The following is an 18674-nucleotide window of genomic DNA, read 5'->3' on the forward strand; positions in this document are numbered from 1 at the left end:
GATATTATTATTAGTTTATACACTGTACAATTGATAGGTCTGTAAAGAAATATAGTGTATAAAACGCATTTCTTTACATTTTATTTGAACATAGTATAGGGTACCATTCCGAAAGGAACCCTTTTGCAAAGAGACGTTGCTTATGTCACATCAGTACGACCTCTATCTTTTAAATCACAATAGATTAAGTGGTGTTTGCAAATATGTTATGGCGTATTGTAACATTAAAATAAATAATAATTAAGGTACGGATCGCTCAATATGAGAAATAAATTCATACTTGACTAATTTCGGTAAAATCTGTTGCAATTCTAATGAATGGCGAAATAAGATTCCTTTCTTTACAGAGAGCATACACGTGTTCTCAGTTTAAGTTAATATTTATTGTGTCATATCTTATCATAAAGTCATTAAAACGGGAGTGGAGCGTCCGCGACACATTTAAAAAACAAAACGGCTCTTTCCCGCGCTCGGCGTCACTGCGTCCCGTGCCGATGTACGCATGCCTTCTCGCAGTATTGAATGAACTGCCGAGTCTGAGCCATCCGGCTGAAGTATGGCGGACTTATTGATTTTCCAAGCAACAGTGTGTTAATTTTGTATATAACCACATCAGACTCCGTCGTAACGTGTTGTGGAAGTGTTTTTTTTTATATTTATTGATGAATAATAGTGCCTTCGAGTGTAATCGTTTTTTATTATACATCGGTGAGTTAAATAGGTCACTAATTGATAGCAATTTACGGAGCGTTCGTTTTTCAAAATTTGACAGTTCTTTTTTCGCGGTAAATAGCAACAAAGAGGTTTTGTGCACGGAGGTTGAATGCTTAAAGTTGTTTACGGAAGAGTTTATCAGCTATTGATTCGGGTGTACTTCGAGGCAGTGCCTGGCACGGTGCCTTACCGACGTTTATTTTACCATTTTTCGTTAAATCATCACAAGTCTATTAATCAAGTGAAACATGCTAACTTAAACCGATTTGAAAGGAGGTCGAAACTCAAATCAGACTGGCTGATTTTCTTATTTTTATGCGCTGTGGAATATTAATGTTAGGAACATTACGAATATTAAAAAATGATGAAACGGTTGTCAGATTCATTATAACTTAACCCCAGTATTTTGTTGTACAGACTATTTTTTAATTTTATAATCTTCATACGATATTTAAGTGCGCATTAACAATTTTCTCTCATTGTGTTTAACTTAAAACGTTTGCGTTTTACATAAATATTGTTTCGTTTTATCCTCTCTGTGTAATATGCCCGGGATGACCTCGTACAAATATTTAAACGCGCAATATCATACGCTGCGATATAAAAATCTAAATATACCAGATATTCTTACGTAATTCCTATTTTCTTACGACTAGTGCATCAATTTAATATACCGTCAGTCACAAAGTGACTACGATTTAAAATAATAAATAGGCCTTTTAAAAATTTTAAATTACAATTACAGATATAATCGCATTCATGAATATAAACAATATTTTAGTGCTAAAGCTATTATCTAAATATATACAATAAAAACGTATTTCCAATATTTTTTTAATAAGTAAAATGTTTCATTACTACTGCACGATACTTTTTTTTAAAATCGTAATAGCATAAGACGTATGTGTTAGTTTGCCGTACTATGTTCATAGTACGAAATACTATCAAATAAAGAAAATATTTTTTCAATAACAAATTAGTTTCCCCTGCTATGATTTAAATAAAGTAAATAATATCAATAACAAATCAGTTAGCTCTTAAATATCGATCCTAATTTGGACCATAGCCAATATATTTTTTTCTCAGAACTTAACGAGACTAAAAAACCTGAATCCTCACGACAGACGAATGTATCTTTTCTAGACGATATTTACGACTATTTACAAGTATTCTGTAACAGTTTAAACGTAAAGATAATTCGTTATTCCAACCAGAAAGTAAACAAATATTTAACTTTTTACTTGTTAAATTAGATTAATAGCTGCTATATATTTTAATAACAAATCATTCGTTGTTTTAACGGGTATATTGGGAATATAGTCAATGTTACCACGTCTATCTGGTCAATAACCTCTCTACTTTAAATAAAACGAATTACCTATAAATACAATATTTATTTGCGATATTTTAATTTATAAATTATACAATTTCAACATAAATACTTTTTTTTATCTTCGTAGGTATTTCCCGCTTATTTTAATCGAATTTTGTAAATTGTATTCAAATTAAAAACGAAACTATTCGTTGATAACTAATGATACACAATTCAATATTAATTAAGACTAATGTAATGTTTTGATGCCACTGTTGGACATATGACACAACGCAGAGTGTTTAAAACCAAATTGTCTTTTTATATAAAATCAGCCCTGTACTATACGTATACTGTCCCACTGGTGGACACGGGCCTTTGTAAAAAAACAATTTATAAAGACTAGGTTTTTTTATAATTTAATTTACTATAACATTTGCGAATGTGAACTAAGTTTAGACTGGCCTAACTGATTATTTAAAACTTGCTTATTTTATTAAAATGGCGCGAGGTAATATGAGTTATATTTTAAGTAATATGGTTATTATTACTTATAAGCAACTGTTATTTACCTGAAAATACAAATGTAAAGTCAAAAGCGAAATTTTCTTAATACCTATGCGAAATATACGGAATTATACAGGGGAATTTACGCATAGCGGTAATAAATAAAACAATATACTTGTCTTTATAACTTCTTTTAACTATAGATATGAAACATAAACGTGTAAATTTTGAACGAAATAAATATTAATAAATCGTATTTTTAATTTTACGCGCCCTAAGGGATACCTTAGGTACCTTAAGTAGGTATGCTTACTAATTGAATTACCACGTGAATTTGTCGGAGCGGTATCATCGTGCTTTCAGTTAGAAATATATTTCATACCATATTCGGACTACAAAATGATTAAAAAAATTTGAAGACCAAAACCGGGATTTTAGGCGAAAATATTTGTTATTCATGGATGTTTTTTGGCACAATATTAGCATAGGTAAAGAGGAATATGTAGTTTCATTGTATGTACGTAACGTGATGTAAAACTGACCTTATATAAACGTAGCGTTTCATAAAGTATAAATAATACTCTTTTAATTATGCTTGTATAATTAATTAATCGTTTATATATTAACAGATAAGTGCAGTACAGTACCATTTAGAACTTTGTAAATCTATCATTTTTGCGATTAAAATATCCAAGATATTACGATTTTGCGTCAAAATATCCGTCTAGGAATCCGTCTTTGTGTCCTATATGGTGATAGACTTGTCTCCTATCACGTTATGGAATGTATAAGCTCTTTTTTTATTTATTAGGGAAAACAAACGGTTATACATTTAAGAAAATACAAACAAAACAAAATATAATGCTGAATACAGTCAAATGAATAACCTACACCGTTATCCACATATGATTGTAGCATAGTTTTTGAAACATGTATCTTAATAAAAGTCTGTAGTGGCAAAAGGTGAAATTTGTGAAACCCGACACAACATATAGGCACTAATATGCATAATTATATTCTATATAAAATCCACGTGAATGGATGCCGGCAGGAATTGGATCATATGGACACCACTGCTAGGGACCCTTACGACTTATTGCTTACTAATTTAGTTGAATAGCTACTATTGGAAGTGTACATAAGGCACAGATATTTAAGATTTAGGAGTTATATTTACTGGTGGTAGTTCTCTCATATGTGAGAGTCCGGTTGGGTAGGTACCACCGCAATGTCTATATCTACCGCCAAGCAGCAGTGTTTAGTAACTGTTGTGTTCCGGTTTGAAGGGCATTGTAACCAGTGTAACTACTGGGCATAATAAGACTTAACATTGTCTCAGGATGGCGAGCGCAGTGGAATACCAAACAATACTTTGTAATTAAAGGTGTTGGAGGATGTTTCTTCGGTTTATAGGCGATCGTATCGCTTACCATCAGGCGAATAGCAAGCTCGTCTCGTTATTCAAAGCAATAAAAAAGAATATTTATATTTAATACCCTTAAAACTGAAAAATGAAATCCTCACACCCAAATACGTAAAACGGCGAAGACCCCGCGTTTTATTTAGAAACTCATTTACCTAGCTATAAATCCATACAGCATGCACATGTCATCGACACGGATCGGTTATTTATAGACAATTTCCATGAATTATGTATGGCTTTCCATTGATCGGACGTTTGCGACCTGCACTCACCTACATTAATAAATATATATTTTTTAATGACTTAGGGCCACTGACCTAGTAACAAGTGACGCAAGAACTAATATAAAATATGCGAATGTAAACAAAGTCATATGTATTTACGATTTTAAGTTTTATCTCTTCAAGATAGTAATTTAGATTAACAAATAATATTTCAATGGCTCTTAAATAAACTATCATATCTGAATAAATTGCGATGTACACTTTTATATGTTTCATTTTCATGGTATTGTTTATTACCAAATACATTAAAAAAGTTAGTAAATAAAGATTTTTAAAGATTGTTTTCGTTTATTAACTATTTATGTAAAGGTTTTTTTTTATCCTTTATGCATCACGTAGGCGAACATAGTTGCACTTATGATAAGTCACGGTACATGAGAATATTTAATTATTACTTAGATAAAGTCGCTTATATAAACTAAAGACAATTTATATTTTTGTCATCAATTGTCCATTGAATCCTTTGTATTTTTATTTTTTTATTGTTGTCTTTTTGATAAAACTCTTTTGTATACAAAGTCTGATTAATACTAAAGACTTTGATAAACAGTACCTAGATAACGAATGCTAAAAGTGAATATCGCCATTTTCCAGATACGACAGTTAACTTAGGAGCCATCGATTTACTACAAAAAGATGAAAGCTTTAAGGTCAGAGGGCCCAATTCCGTCTATCGAGGCAAATCCGTCTCTCTCCAATTACGGGCGTTCTATCCAAAAAAACAGCTTCGATAGCAATATAGGTAAGAGAGTCAAAAAATCACCTATTTACTTATACAGCCAACAAAGCTTTCCTTTGATTAGAGCGCCCATAATTGTAAAAAGACGGATATGCCCCCGTAGACGGAAAAGGCCTCTGACTTAAAAGGTTTCTAACCACATTTCTTACTAATTTATAAATCCTATTTAGATATTGGGTAGAGGCATAAATAAGTACACGTAGATACTGCTGAACGGATTTGGATTAAATTAGGCGCACAAATAGTATTTTTTTATTTACTTTACGCACTGTTAGACAATCTTAATCGAATAAAATGTGTGGTGCACTACATTCTTTATATGACGTCACAAATTTTCATTTATTATTAAAATAAGACAGTGGCCCTTCTGTGTCTATTAGTTGCAACTAAAAATTAATCAAATTAATAATAAACAGTTTTGTACGTGGTTATTATAGTACAATGGCTAGACTCCTGGGATCTGTTTTTGGGGTGACTGCACATGACGGGCAAATCTGACCATTTGAAGGACGGCTGGTGTTAAAAATACACGATAGTCGACCTCGTCGATCAGGTCGTGGAACCTTTGATCATTCTGTCCATGTTAAAGGTAAAAGTTTAGATTTTTTTTTATTTGTTAAGGATTGCCAACAAAAATAATTATATTTTATATGAGATTTGTTGATAGGTAATTTCATTTTAAATTAATTTATGTCATTCTTACTGGACTATTTACCAGTTCAAGTTTATTAAGGAAAATCTAGATTTAGTCAGTTTATTCGCGTGTAAGTAACTCTATATATGTCAAAGCATTAAGTGATAATGTGTCTTTTATAAAGAATATTCACAAACGGAGCATTGTTTTTGAAATCAGTGCGTTTTAAAAAAAACAACTGTTTACTGTATAATATAGATTTTACATCTATCCTTGACAGGCTGACCAAAGCGATATTTTAAAAAAAAACAGATTAGGTTTTAAAAAAACAGTTAATTTTTTATTTATAAAGCTCAATGTCGTAACTAAATAACGTTGAATTAAATTATCTTACCCGTCGATATCTATACTAATATATCATAGATTACGTGCCACTGCCGATCCTGACTTACAGGAGTTGTAGTGATGGGTGTGAGGGCGGGAAAAGCTCTACTAATATATACAATTGGAGAGTTTTTTATGAACGGACTAATCTCAGAAACTACTAAACCGATTTTGATTTTTTTTGACTAATACGAAGCTACATTACTCCTGACTGTTATAGGCAAGGTTTTATATAGAAAAAAATGTTTCACGCGGGCGGAGCTGCAGTCAAAACCTAGTTATAAAACAGTCTTATATAACTTTAGATAAACAACATCTATTCTTACATTATCACAAGAAAGCGTACAAACAAATGAAATTTCCTGTTATTCTTGCGTACATATGATTAATCACGTGCATTTATATTTTTAAACATCGCAACAGATATAATCGACATTGACGTCGACGCCGTGTTCTAGGCTTGCTTGGTAGCCGGTCTAAACAAAATATGTTGTACCTTAATATCCGAAAGGGTAGGCAAAGGTGCAGGAGACTTATGCCATGTGTGCCCCGTCCCAAGTCTTAGGGATGAGTCTGTCACCAAATGAGGTAAAAATTGCTGACTCTTGGTCAATGTATACCAAAATATTGAAAATGTATACCATTGTACCGTACCTGATTATGAACCCAGGACCTCGAAGTGGTGTCGGACCGCGTACGTAATTCAAATTATACAGTCAACCAAACATTAACTGTTGATTATTTCGGAACAAATAAATCTATATTGCTAGATAATAAATACCTAATCATTAAGCCAGTGTATGTGAAACAAATATAAATAAAATTTTGGATAAAAATATTTATAAATAAGTAAGTATGCCAAAAATACTTACACACATTCTTTAGGCTAAATACAGTTACTTTGTCTCTATAATTAACATATACCATATCGATAAAATTAGAAACGCCTCATAAATTATAATATAAGTCGATAAATCGATGAAGTTGAATAAAATATAGCTAGTGTCGCCCCGTCGCGCCTGTCTCTGAACGTTATCAACTAAGGCAGGTTACTAACTGCAAAGTTTATGTAATACTGTATAAATAGATGCAACCATCGATATATATGTACTACGTACTAGATTGGGTGTTCCGAACATTCACTGTGTTTAACTGAATTGAACTGCAATCCATTCAAACTGACTTTAGTATGGTCTATATTGACAGCTTGTAGTGTACGGAGTGGCGCTCATGATACAAGAATTCGAGTCTAAAGTGTAAACTTGGACTTAAATAAATATAATAGTCAAATAAATAAAATTATTTGTTGTTCAAGTAAATAAATAGGTTATAACTGTGACGTTTTGATTGCCATTTTAGTTCCGATTTTGAACAAATAGTTTACACGGACGTCGGTGTCTATAGAATTTACGTCAATGGATGCAACTCAGTTTCGCTCTGAAGTGCGATATCAGGCAAACGTTGTAACATAACAGACAGCATCTTAAGATAGTTATAAACTCAATAGCTTTTGCTCACGGCTTCGCCCGCGTGATGGAGTTTTTTTTATACATTTTTTTTCCGACTTACTTGATATGTATCGTTATATTATGACCAAATTATACAAAATTTCATCAAAATTTGTTCACCGGGTTTAGCATTTACTTTTGACAAATATTCACAAGCTGTCACCCGTATTATAGGGATATTTTTTTTCCGACTTACTTGATATGAATCGTTATATTATGACCAAATTATACAAAATTTCATCAAAATTTGTTCACCGGGTTTAGCATTTACTTTTGACAAATATTCACAAGCTGTCGCGGATTATAATAAAAAGTAAAATTGTACGACCAATATCAGATTAACATCAACTAAAATTATTTCATACTATTATTAACTCAATTTAAATTCAAATTGTTTTTATCAGAAGTCTGTTAGAGCATGATCATGTAACATTGACAAGTCTCCTAAACATGCAGTGACCCCAAAAACAAATCCCAGGAGTCTAGCCATTTTACAGATAACCAGGGTTTTTTTATGGGGGCACGCAGGGACATAAAAACCAAAGGAAATATAAAAAATATCGACAAAAATTGCCTTTAAAAGGTACAGAAAGGGAGGGTGGTCAAAAAATCATGGACATACAACTTTCAAGAATTAGCGTGCGCCAAAAAAAAGAGACTCAAACAGGCCTGCTAATAATCATATACAAAATTGTCGATGAATAATTTTCAGTTGCAACTAATAAATATAGTAAGGTCACTGTCTTATTTTTATAATAAATTAAAATTTGTGACGTCATACAAAGAATGCAGTGCACCTCAGATTTTATGCAAATAGGATTTATAAGGTTAGTCTAAAGGTGCGTAAAGTAAATACAAACTACTGTTTGTGTGCCAAATTTCATCCAAATCCGTTCAGCAATGTCTACGTGTCTATTCTTTGTGTACATATTTATGCGTCTACCCAATATCTACATACTTGTAGTATTTATAAATTAGTAAAAATGATGGATACAGAAAGAGTATCATTGCGAGCATTTATCGCCGCGCCGTCGCCGCGCCCCTGCCTCGCCTTATTCATTAGTGTTTTTACATTTAATTCTACAAAAAAAATGTACCTACGAGCTATTATCGTAGCGCCCGCCTTTCGACTGTACTTCGACTTCAACAGCAATTTGTTAGCAACCAGCCTTAGGAACCATTTTGAATTTTAAATTTAGAAGACTTATAATATAATAATATCAGCCCTGTATTATATACTTGCCCACTGCTGAGCACGGGCCTCCTCTACTATTGAGAGGGATTAGGCCTTAGTCCACCACGCTGGCCTAGTGCGGATTGGTAGACTTCACACACGTTCGAAATTCCTATAGAGGAACTTCTCAGATGTACAGGTTTCCTCACGATGTTTTCCTTCACCGTTAAAGCGAACGATAAATTCACAAAGAATACACACATGATTTTAGAAAAGTCAGAGGTGTGTGCCCTTGGGATTTGAACCTGCGGACATTCGTCTCAGCAGACCGTTCCATACCCAACTAGGCTATCGTCGCTAGAAGACTTATACAATGCGATATCATTCCTTTCCACTTTAAAAATGGTTTAGAATTTCGAACGTAAATTTAAACTTCTTTGTTGTCTATGAACACAGTAGACGGACTTACTTATAAAATATTCGAATATATTTTTTTTAATGGTTATAGTTCAATGTTTGAAAAAGTTAAGGGTTGTCTATAGGTCTGATGAATGATTACATTATAGCCTTCACTGAAGAAAAATTGTTAATTAGTATACTTAGCTATCCGATAAGTTTATTACATAGCAGTCTAATGGCAGTGCATATGGGCTCTAGACTGAAAGTTCCAAGGTTCGATTCCCAGGACGAGAATTACTTCGTGTTTTTCTTACATGATTTAACAAGTTGACTTCATTGTGGGTTGATCGCACTAATTAAACGGTTATGAAAACAAACCCTAAATATTTTTGCACAATGCTATATTGACTCCACGATAGAATAGAATTAAAAAAAATTGTTATGTACATAAACCTATTTGATAAGAAATATTGTACAGTTCACATATATCTGCTTGCCTATATGCAATTTTAGACATAGCAAATCATCTAACATGGGAATCGAATCCTGAACCATTATCTCAATGAGCCACTAATGACTAGACCAATGAACATTTTGAAATAAACTAAATTGAATTTATCTGACCGACTTAAACTGACCGCTCATTGCATCTGCCATTTCTGGTTAATTATTATTTCAACGTATCTTTACTGGAATGCATAATAATATGAATTTATATTCGGTTATTTCCGTTCAATAATATTATGGTGTAATGCGAGTTGGTATACACGGAGCCGCCATTTTTGTTGTGTTTTTTTTAATTTCGGGCACAAGATAGGGCTTCTATACTGCTGTTTCGCGAAAGAAATATATCTAATAGAAAATAGAAATGATATTTATATACAGAATAACATGCAATGGGCCTTACTGTGTTTATGAAGGTTAGTTATTAAAAGTATTAATGATTATAATATAAAAAGAATGTTGATAATAATTGCTGAAAGTATTCTTAATTTCAATTAGGCGTCAATTATTTAGATTTGTCGTTAAATGTTTAGGTGACAGTTTATAGTTAGATTTAACTATTCCGTGATGAAGAATCATCTTATCTGTTCTGCTATTGGTATGTTGTCACGCAACATTAGGAAAATCCCCATTTATCAAAACATTGAACACGCATGCAAACAAAACTTCCGAACACATAAAAAACGATATAAATGAAAACATGCGAAAAAAACTAGCACGAAATCAGTAAGGCTCATACCCGTGCATTGAACGTTCGCCAAATTTTATGCGCATCTTTATTTCAGCTCGTGAATCGTCAAAATCGATCACGGCTAGCACGCCACCGCTATAAATTACTTTTTGCGCTCACTCTGTATCGAAAGCGTACTGCAATCAGTGTTTGCGGTCCATACACCGCCGCCGCTCGTCCGCGCGCATTCATGACGGCTCGGAATGAACAAAAACTGGCTTCGAACCTCAAAGAAACGCAGGACGTGCCTCTACGCGCTAAAAGTGTATGTTTAGCGGAACGACCGCGCTCCAAATATGTTCGAGCCGTACGCAGCGCGGACCCAAACCGCCTCAGATACCCAGACAAACAATTCATCCACCGCCAACCATCCACCGATACCAAACGTAGGCAATCTAACGTCACCGTCAACGTCAAACCCCACAATAAACGCGTAGACAAAACCCCGTACGCGGTCTCGGTCCAGACCTTGTCCATACCCATGAAATACGCTGACAATCCGAAACCTAGGCATTCAACCTCCAAACCGACGCGCAATTTATGCAAGCGGATCGATAATAAGTCTAAGTCTCGTAATCCTCCTAAACAGGTCGACGACAACAAGAGACTGTGTCACACGATTGGCTGCGGGAAAGAGACGGAGAACAAACTGTTGTTGCAGATCAGGGAAGCCGAACAAGTGTCAGACTTTGAAAGGATTCTTAATACTAATGCAATACTGTGCGAGCGGAGCAGGCGTCACGTGTGGCGCGGCTGCGGCGCCGCTCACAAACCGTCAGCATCCGTGGTCCCGCGGCCCCGCTCCGCCTACTCGCTGTACGCCGTGAGCCAGGCCTACCACTACTTATTCCGGCAGCACGAGGAGTCCCTCCAGCCGCTTATCGACGAGTATCGCCAAGCGACTGTCGACGAGCAGAACGCGTGCCCTCCCACAAGCTTACTAGGTAACAAGTGGCTCGAGAACTTGCAAGACTTATCCGAATTTTACGAGGACGACCAAGCGTTAAGGAAGGAAGTAGAGACTATTTCTGATCGCATTGTTACTGAGGAAGTGGCCGCCGCGGACGAGAGCAACCGAGTAAACAGAAGAAATAAACTCTTCAATGTCAACTTGGCCGGTCTAATCGGCCTCACAGTTCAAGGGGAAGGCTGCTCCCCCAACCGCGATGATTACGGACCGTCTGATGTAGAAAGAGCAGAGATCGAGGAGGAATGGCTCGCACCGATTATGAGCGCAAACTCCGATGACCAACACGACTCACAAGGTGAAAACGTGGACGGCATTACGCAGAATCTGAACTCTGTCAAAATAGACAGTGATGGTAAAGTGCCGACAATAACCTTCAGCAATTGTTGCGACAATTATACAAAAAACGACCTGCCCGACAATACAGACGTAGCGATCCATTTGGCCGTGCCCTCCATTGATATTATTGACGAGTCCCGTCCACCAATGATGTGACCTTGTTTGATTCAATCTGGACAATCGACTACACAATAACAAAATGATTGCTTTAGAAGCGGAACAGCCTATGCCGGCAGAGGAACGGGTGCCGAAAGCGGAGCCGACTACCTCACAGCGAACACTGACTCGGTCGAGCGCAGTCAGCCAGAAATCCGTCGAGATAATGGTCCATCCTGAAGGGTCGAATAACCCACTGCACCGATCAAAACTGGCCCCCGTACGGTCATCATCGGAGACCCAGTCATCCGGAAAGAAAATACTTAACCTAAGAAAGACGAAGAACTCTTCAATAGAATCTACTATGAGCTTACCGAACCAGAAATCGCTGGAGAAGAAGCACGGGGGACTAAGGCATCAGAAGGCGGTTGGAGCCCACTCAGACATCACGCTGAGCACGCAAACATCAATAACCGACGACAGGAAGGCGCTGAGAGAGGCGCTGTACCAGGGTATTTTCCACCGGCACAGGAGGACAATATTCGCGGTCGGCTCCTTCCTCAGGATGTTGAGAAGCAAGACTTCGAACTACGATTCGATACGGTCGGACTCAGACGAAATATAGCACCGCGTTAATTAGTGCATTGGAAATTATGGTGCCAGACTGATTGTGCTTTTAGTATGGAAATTAGAATGTTATTTAGATGATTAAGGACATGTTACGTTTCTTTTGTATTAAAATGTTCCTAATTAGTTGTGGATTCATTTGTGCAAACCCCGCTTGGACATATACGTAGCACGCGGTTACTGTTATTGGAAACTGGAGTAACATTTATTACACTTTTTGCACGTTAATTGATAATTTTGTTTTCACATATAGCAACATAACCGTGTTTAGCAAAAAAGCTAGTACCTATCAACGTAAAATAATTTCTTACAATAATTAGATTGTAACATAAACAGGTTGTATCGAATTTATGAAGCCAATGTTCCTTCTATTTTTATCTATTACAAAAATCTAATTCAGTAAATTGTATGTAAAAGCCACGATCATTGTAGTAATGATGTTTTAATTACTGCTATTGAATTTCGACCTTTACCGATCATTGTATTTTTTATAATTAATGGGTTGACATCGAAGAGCTTTAACGGACTTCAAAACTTGTATTTAACTTTTTAAAATAACTCAAAATTAGTTGGTAATTATTTTAATAACCCTATCTAACTGTAATTCGAATATAAATATGAAGATATATTGGGGAATTAGAAATAAATATTTTGACGTAGGTTTTGTTGCAACAAATATGTTGTTTGTGAAATAGTGTAACTTATTTGAAGAATGCTTTCAATAAAAGGATTTTCAAATTATTATTCGCAAATTCTATTTCTTTAAATTAAGCTGATATTTATAAAATCTAATCTAATACTGTTATATTTTTGAGCCTATCTCCGTCCGTCACCACAAATATTGGAAGCTGTTATATTTTTCAGCTCAACTTCGATTGCCTAAAACCGAACCAAATTTCATACCTACCACTAACCTTTTCAATAAACGATCCTAATCATTAAAACGATCCGTTGAAGATAATAAACCAATCAAATAAGTCATTTGAAGCATAATCCTTTGTTCTGATTGGTTCATTTTCGCGATGGATTGAAAAAAATTAGGATCGCTTACTAAAACAGCGGTAAACCAGTCGTTAAACTATCAAAACTAATCAAAATATACTAGAAATAAAAAGCCGACAGATGAGGGATATTAACATATCGCGTGACACGCACAAGGTCGTCTCCTTACCTTCACCTTGGATTAACAGCAAATCCAATGAAAATTCTTCAAGTAAGTACGCAGGCTTTCTTATATTACAGAAAGTTTATTTTAAATACAAATTACGTTTATGTAGATTGCAGGATTAGACTTAATTTGTTTATTATGAACATTTTTTAAGGTACACAACTTTATCGATTAGTTTTTTCTTTAGATATTACCGTAATTCTACAAATAAACAATTTAAAATTTAAACAATCAATGATATTGCCCAATTAAATATAAATAGAAAATTAAAAACCAAACTTATAAAAAGTAAAGTAATACTACAATTAGAATTTCACCCTCTAAAAAGTCGGGCAAAGTTAACCGGTGTTAGCTAATTGAGGATTAGGTAATTTTGTTACAACTTTTTAATTACGGTATTCGTGTAAAGGAAATATTTGTGGAAGTTTTAAATGCCTTTATATTCGTTTAAGTTCGCTTTAGGGTTTGAAGTTGACATTTTTAAGTAATATGAGGCGCATTAATTATTTTGTTATATTTTTCCAAAGTATGCAGCTAATCTAGAATATAATCAAAACATACTTTAGGTAATACAAACATTATAACACAAAAGTATAATTACTGTTGCGTGATAATTTTTGTTTTCTAACTGAATAAATGTTACTCCAATGTAATTCTAATAAATAAAATACTGTTTACACTAAAATCTAAAAGAAGTATTGCAATGGTATCAGATAAATGCCAAATGATTTTTTTTTACTCTTGGTCCGTTTTTGTACATATTCAAATAACGAATTAATTCCTTAATCGAAATTGACCATTTGCAATATTTCTTTTCGGATTAAATAATTGTATCATCTTAACTCGTAAGGTCATAGAGCTTATACACTTAGTGAATATATTATATACAAGTAGATTTTTACTTTATTTGCTAATACATTGTTGCTGTATGGAATCCGTCACACAAAATATATTTATTTCGCTGCCTTATATAAACAATGACGAATGAAATTTTTAAGATTGGTTTTCTTGATACTTCAACAGGGGACCGGCCTATGCTTGATTGTGTACATTATTCTATATGTAATGGTTAATAATACGAAAAAGAAGCACTCCTGCGAAAACTGCATAACAATTGGTTAAAAGATGAGCGAGTAATTCATATTTAAAATATTGTAACGTGCAGAAGTGGGCGCGATGTGGGGATATCGCTTCATCTCTTTTTTTCGCACGCGTCGTAATTCCCGATGACGTCACATGTGGATATTTCGTCTCTTTTCTGTTTCTTGTTAATTACCCCTTCCACCGAAATTCAAAGACTTATAACTTGTTGATTTTTTACCGGATTTTAATAATTCCTTCTGTGTTATAATTTATATTATGTAAATATTTGATAATAGTAAAGAACAAAAATGAGTCCGGTACCGTATTGAGTTAAATTGGACGGATCATTGAAAAATGTCATTCTGTTATGTTGTTTGACATATATAATACTCAACTCAGGGGCCTTGTTCTCTATCCCGCACGTTATTTTGACAGTGCGTAACAAGCACGTAACACAACGCATCATGTTTAGGACTATAGAAATTTGGCTTACAGAATGCCATTCCACGCACATTTCTCGAAGATAACATGACACGGCCGCGTTACGCGTTTACACTATCATACAGAATAAGGGCCCTGATCGATTAAAGTCTTGTCTATTTTATATGTTATCTATTATAGTTATTTGGCTTCCATGTTTTTTTATGAATATTTTCTGTGACGGATTGCACACTTAGATGTTAGGGGCGATGGCAATTGATCGTTGATGTACATAAATATAAATGATTTATTATACCCTCTCGTTGGTAAAATATTAGTTCCACATGTTAATTAATAATATCTATAAGTATGATATGTAAAAATAATGTTTGACACCGCAAACAATGACATTCGTTGTACCTACAATTTTTTAAATTTATGAATGTAATTTTTTATCCTAATTTCTGAACTGTTCATTTATTTTGTTAGTGAAGTAAAAAGTCTTAAATTAAAATATCGAATTTATTGTAAGTAAATTTTGGTTCAGGCAACATTGTTTTTGTTTCGGATAGAGTGGGTGTAAATCATTTATATGTATGTGAGATATGTTTTTGGAACATTTTATGCACTTTTTATATATTTGTACATCCGTGAGTATTTTGTACGACATGTTGTCAAATGTGAGTTCGTAGACGTTAGAGAAAAATGGCCCGGTGACTCGCTAGCCGTTGGTTCGATTTTGGCATCAATTTTAGAGCAAGTTCGCAATAACAGATAACTGGATAGGCAAAATTATAAGTCGAAAATTCAACCTATCGTGTTATGGTAACTATGCATTCATGTGTTTTTTCCTTTAAGCAGTCTTATTTCACAGGGTTTTACCTCTATCAATAACGCATTAAATACTTTAGAGGTCACTAGATAAACAAATGAAAACTTAATTTATATAGTATTCTGATTTCAAATATAAAAATATTGATACAAATAGAGCTAACTTTGCTCCGAAGTGAATATTTTGCAGATTCAAAAACCAAAATAGAGTTTTACTTATAAAAGTGCCACGCTCGTGACGTCATTGTGCCATTTATTAAATATACGATTTCACGTAAACATGAGCTTCATAATTTTAATTCTAGCCTAGCTTTTGTATTAGTGGAAATATTATGAGCGACAATAGATGTGAAAGGACATTGGCGATACACAACAAAAGAATCTAAATTATTGTTTGTATAGCTGTGGAAATAAACTAAATTGAAATATAAAATTATCATTGTATCTACATAGTATTTACAATTTCAAATCTCGCATTTTTTACAAAAAAAAAACAATCAATTGAAAAAAATATGTATTAGATATTTCTTTATGAATTTTGGTAGTATCTTACCTAATATAAAAATAAGGCTTTTAAAAGAAAATTTTAATTTGTACACTTTATTCTTAAAATTAAAAGTGACCTGTCGAGTCAAATTATGACAAATATTTTTTTTTCTCCATAGATTATAGATCATGAAACATTTTCCCGCCAATGTTCTTCGTAGCCATATTTTACGTTTTGTTTTTATAGTTTTGTAACCTATTTTAATATTAAAGTTTTCATAGAGTGTGTATTTTTTGTTTAAAATAATACAGGGTGTATGATACAAAATTGTACCGAAATTTCAATGTAATACCCGAAATTTTTAGAAAAAAATTAAGGTTAAATACTTTATTTTTATTGAACCTAATGTGAATCTCATCGGGAATATATTTTATTTAAAAAAATACGCGTAGATAAAGGAACGCGTTTTATAAATGTTTTTTTTTTACTTTTTATTGGCAAGCATATTAAATTGTAGAGTGCAGCTCTTATTAAAATCGGATTGTTATTTAATATTTTAATTTTGTTATGTAAGTAATATTTGTATAGTTTATAATTTTATATAAGACGTGTACCCAAGTAGTAATAAGTTTCTGTTAAACCATAGGTAGAGACCAAGTTTGGATAAATGTATTATTTTGTGCAACAATTCGTACTTGTATTGAGTTTATTTAATAAATATTCAACGTAAAAATGGAAGTAAATATAACTCGTTATGGACTAATTTTTGTAAGACATTTATTTATCCGAATTCAGTCTCTACCAGTAAACCTAAATTGTAAAATATTTAGTTTAAAACAATCTTACTTTCCTTTACTGTAACTAAGAGACATTCCTTCGAAAATGTAATTAAATCGGTCCGATGAGAAATAATTGAAAAAATAAATAAGACTGCATAAAAATTATGAAATATTAGCTGGTAAACAAATAGTAGTCTTCTATGTTGATGAGTACAGTAATTGCATTATTTATGTTGTTTAATTTTGACAATCCTTTTTGCTGAAGACCTGGCAGATGGCACACGTGGAAAAAGGAGGTTGGTATTAAAAGAATATCTACTAATATTAGTAAATTATTTAGAGTCGGGCAAGCCGTTCGCCTGATGGTAATCGTTACGACTGCCCACGAATAGCAACACCATCCAAACTTTATTTATTAAACTAAATTATAACATCAATTACAGTTAACACTAATACTATGTTATAACTAATATATATATATTATTATTCGATTCTTAATTGTCATAGTATAGAATTATTTTAGTTATTTCCAACACACTTATATGCTTCAGTTAATTACGGTAAGCTACAATTAAATATATCAACTTATTATTTATTTTAATTAATTTATTTAGTTAAAGCTCCCAGCACTGTACTTGTCACCTTGAAAAGATATTTACGCCCCGTATTCATAAACGTTACTTGCCTATGATAAAAAAAAAACTGTTTCTCAGTGCGTTCGACATGACAGCCTTCGCAGAGCCTAGCTGTATTATATGTATACCACTCCCAAAGTCCCTTTAGAGAATTTTTCAAGTATGCAGGTTTCATCACGATGTTTCCATCACCGTTAAAGCAAGCGATAATTCACAAAGAATACACACATAGGTAATATCAGAAAATTCAAAGGTGTGTGCTCTTGGTTTTCGAACCTGCGGATATTCGTCTCGGCAGTCCTATTCTCCTGTTCTATAATCCTCCTCCTGTTCTATATAGTCCTGTTCTATAATTTTGTAATTTTCTGGTCATCGAGTTATAAATCATGCTTTGGAAGGTCGTTACATCAAAATCAGAAAATATATAAATTTTAAGTTAGGTCACTTAGTTCTAAGGGTGCGAACTATGTGAGCAAATTATTAAAATAAATTATATTAGCTAATAAATAATTAATATTTATAGCATAGTGGTCTTAAATCTAATTATATTAGTACCTACATTTTGTATCGGCTTCCCTTATGGAAAATTTTATCCTTCACCACTAATACGCTGGTTAATCCAAGAACACAACACACGTAGACCACTATAGTGGGTTTTACACCTCGGACGGATACAAATATTTAACTAATGATTTATTATGTTTACGCGAATGTTAGACATTGAAATAAAACTAAAAACTATTTAACGGATTTTATCGCGGTTTTTTATATTATTATTTTCTCCCGACGTTTCGAAGACTTTGCAGCCTTCATGGTGACCCCCCGTGAAAAAACCGCGATAAAATCCGTTAAATAGTTTTTAGTTTTATTTCAATATTTAACTAATACTTATCTAAAAAACGTACCGAGAATTTTACATATGATTTACCT

General features: G+C 33.5%; 2 protein-coding genes across 2 annotated transcripts; both read left to right on the forward strand.

Annotated features, from left to right (window-relative positions):
• The first annotated feature begins 203 nt into the window (after nucleotides 1-203).
• Nucleotides 204-11818, forward strand: LOC115455662. The gene is made up of 3 exons (XM_037436884.1): nucleotides 204-213; nucleotides 674-708; nucleotides 10902-11818. Exons 1-3 carry the CDS (start codon nucleotides 204-206, stop codon nucleotides 11772-11774), a joined length of 918 nt encoding a protein of 305 aa, XP_037292781.1. The 3' UTR covers nucleotides 11775-11818.
• LOC115455640 lies at nucleotides 11768-17338 on the forward strand. The gene has a single exon (XM_037436716.1). It carries the CDS (start codon nucleotides 11818-11820, stop codon nucleotides 12337-12339), a length of 522 nt encoding a protein of 173 aa, XP_037292613.1. The 5' UTR covers nucleotides 11768-11817; the 3' UTR covers nucleotides 12340-17338.
• Nucleotides 17339-18674: the final 1336 nt, after the last annotated feature.

The sequence above is a fragment of the Manduca sexta genome, chromosome 9 (genome assembly GCF_014839805.1).
Source record: "Manduca sexta isolate Smith_Timp_Sample1 chromosome 9, JHU_Msex_v1.0, whole genome shotgun sequence".
Taxonomy (NCBI): Eukaryota; Metazoa; Arthropoda; class Insecta; order Lepidoptera; family Sphingidae; genus Manduca; species Manduca sexta.